The following is a 1,153-nucleotide window of genomic DNA, read 5'->3' on the forward strand; positions in this document are numbered from 1 at the left end:
TCTCTGTTGCTGACTCCTCAATGAATCACAGTCTGTAGGTTCTCTGTTGCTGACTCCTCAATGAATCACAGTCTATAGGTTCTCTGTTGCTGACTCCTCAATGAATCACAGTCTGTAGGTTCTCTGTTGCTGACTCCTCAATGAATCACAGTCTGTAGGTTCTCTGTTGCTGACTCCTCAATGAATCACAGTCTGTAGGTTCTCTGTTGCTGGCTCCTCAATGAATCACAGTCTGTAGGTTCTCTGTTGCTGACTCCTCAATGAATCACAGTCTGTAGGTCTCTGTGCTGACTCCTCAATTGAATCACAGTCTGTAGGTTCTCTGTTGCTGACTCCTCAATGAATCACAGTCTGTAGGTCCTCTGTTGCTGACTCCTCAATGAATCACAGTCTGTAGGTTCTCTGTTGCTGACTCCTCAATGAATCACAGTCTGTAGGTTCTCTGTTGCTGACTCCTCAATGAATCACAGTCTGTAGGTTCTCTGTTGCTGACTACTCAATGAATCACAGTCTGTAGGTTCTCTGTTGCTGACTACTCAATGAATCACTGAAGCCTTTCATCTCATTTGATTAATACTGCAGTGGGCTAAATCAGGGTCACACAGAGTGATTCTTTGTTGTCGTAAACAAATCTACTTTGAAACAAAAGTTTACACCTCACACACATGGTTATGGACTTAAACAACAGACATCTGTACCATGTCAGATATAGAGTTGAAAATTATAAAATTTTGTGTTTGTATCCCAATATTACACTTTATACTGTATACATCACAGAACACTGAAATATAACTAAACCGTTTCACATAGAAACACTTAAAAAAAAAAAAAAATGTTTATTCATTATGAAAAAGATGAGTAACATTCCAGCAATGATGCCACTAGGTCATTTGACTGCAGGAAAAGGGGGGTGTCACAACTGTTAAAAATGAACCGAGGATTATCTAATTGGACCTGGTTCAAATACACTTGAGCTGCACTTGATTTATTATGATTCACTTAGACTGGTATAATACAAACTCCAAGGTAATTCAAGCACACTTCAAATACTTTCAAGTATTTTAGGTACTTGAACGTATTTGACCTGTGCATGTATTTAAATGGAGATCATACTCAGTGGTTGACTTCCTCAACTGTTTTCCTTCAGTTATTC

At 39.0% G+C, this 1,153-nt stretch overlaps 1 protein-coding gene across 1 annotated transcript in view; it reads right to left on the reverse strand.

Moving 5' to 3' along the window:
* Nucleotides 1–886: 886 nt before the first annotated feature.
* The window catches only part of LOC115184554 (multiple epidermal growth factor-like domains protein 11), a 131,780-nt gene continuing 131,513 nt past the window's right edge, over nucleotides 887–1,153 (reverse strand). The window contains exon 8 of the mRNA XM_029745411.1: nucleotides 887–894. Coding sequence (XP_029601271.1) covers nucleotides 887–894 — 8 coding nt within the window. The remainder of the gene's footprint in view (nucleotides 895–1,153) is intronic.

This window comes from Salmo trutta, unplaced genomic scaffold, assembly GCF_901001165.1.
Source record: "Salmo trutta unplaced genomic scaffold, fSalTru1.1, whole genome shotgun sequence".
In the NCBI taxonomy this organism is placed as follows: Eukaryota; Metazoa; Chordata; class Actinopteri; order Salmoniformes; family Salmonidae; genus Salmo; species Salmo trutta.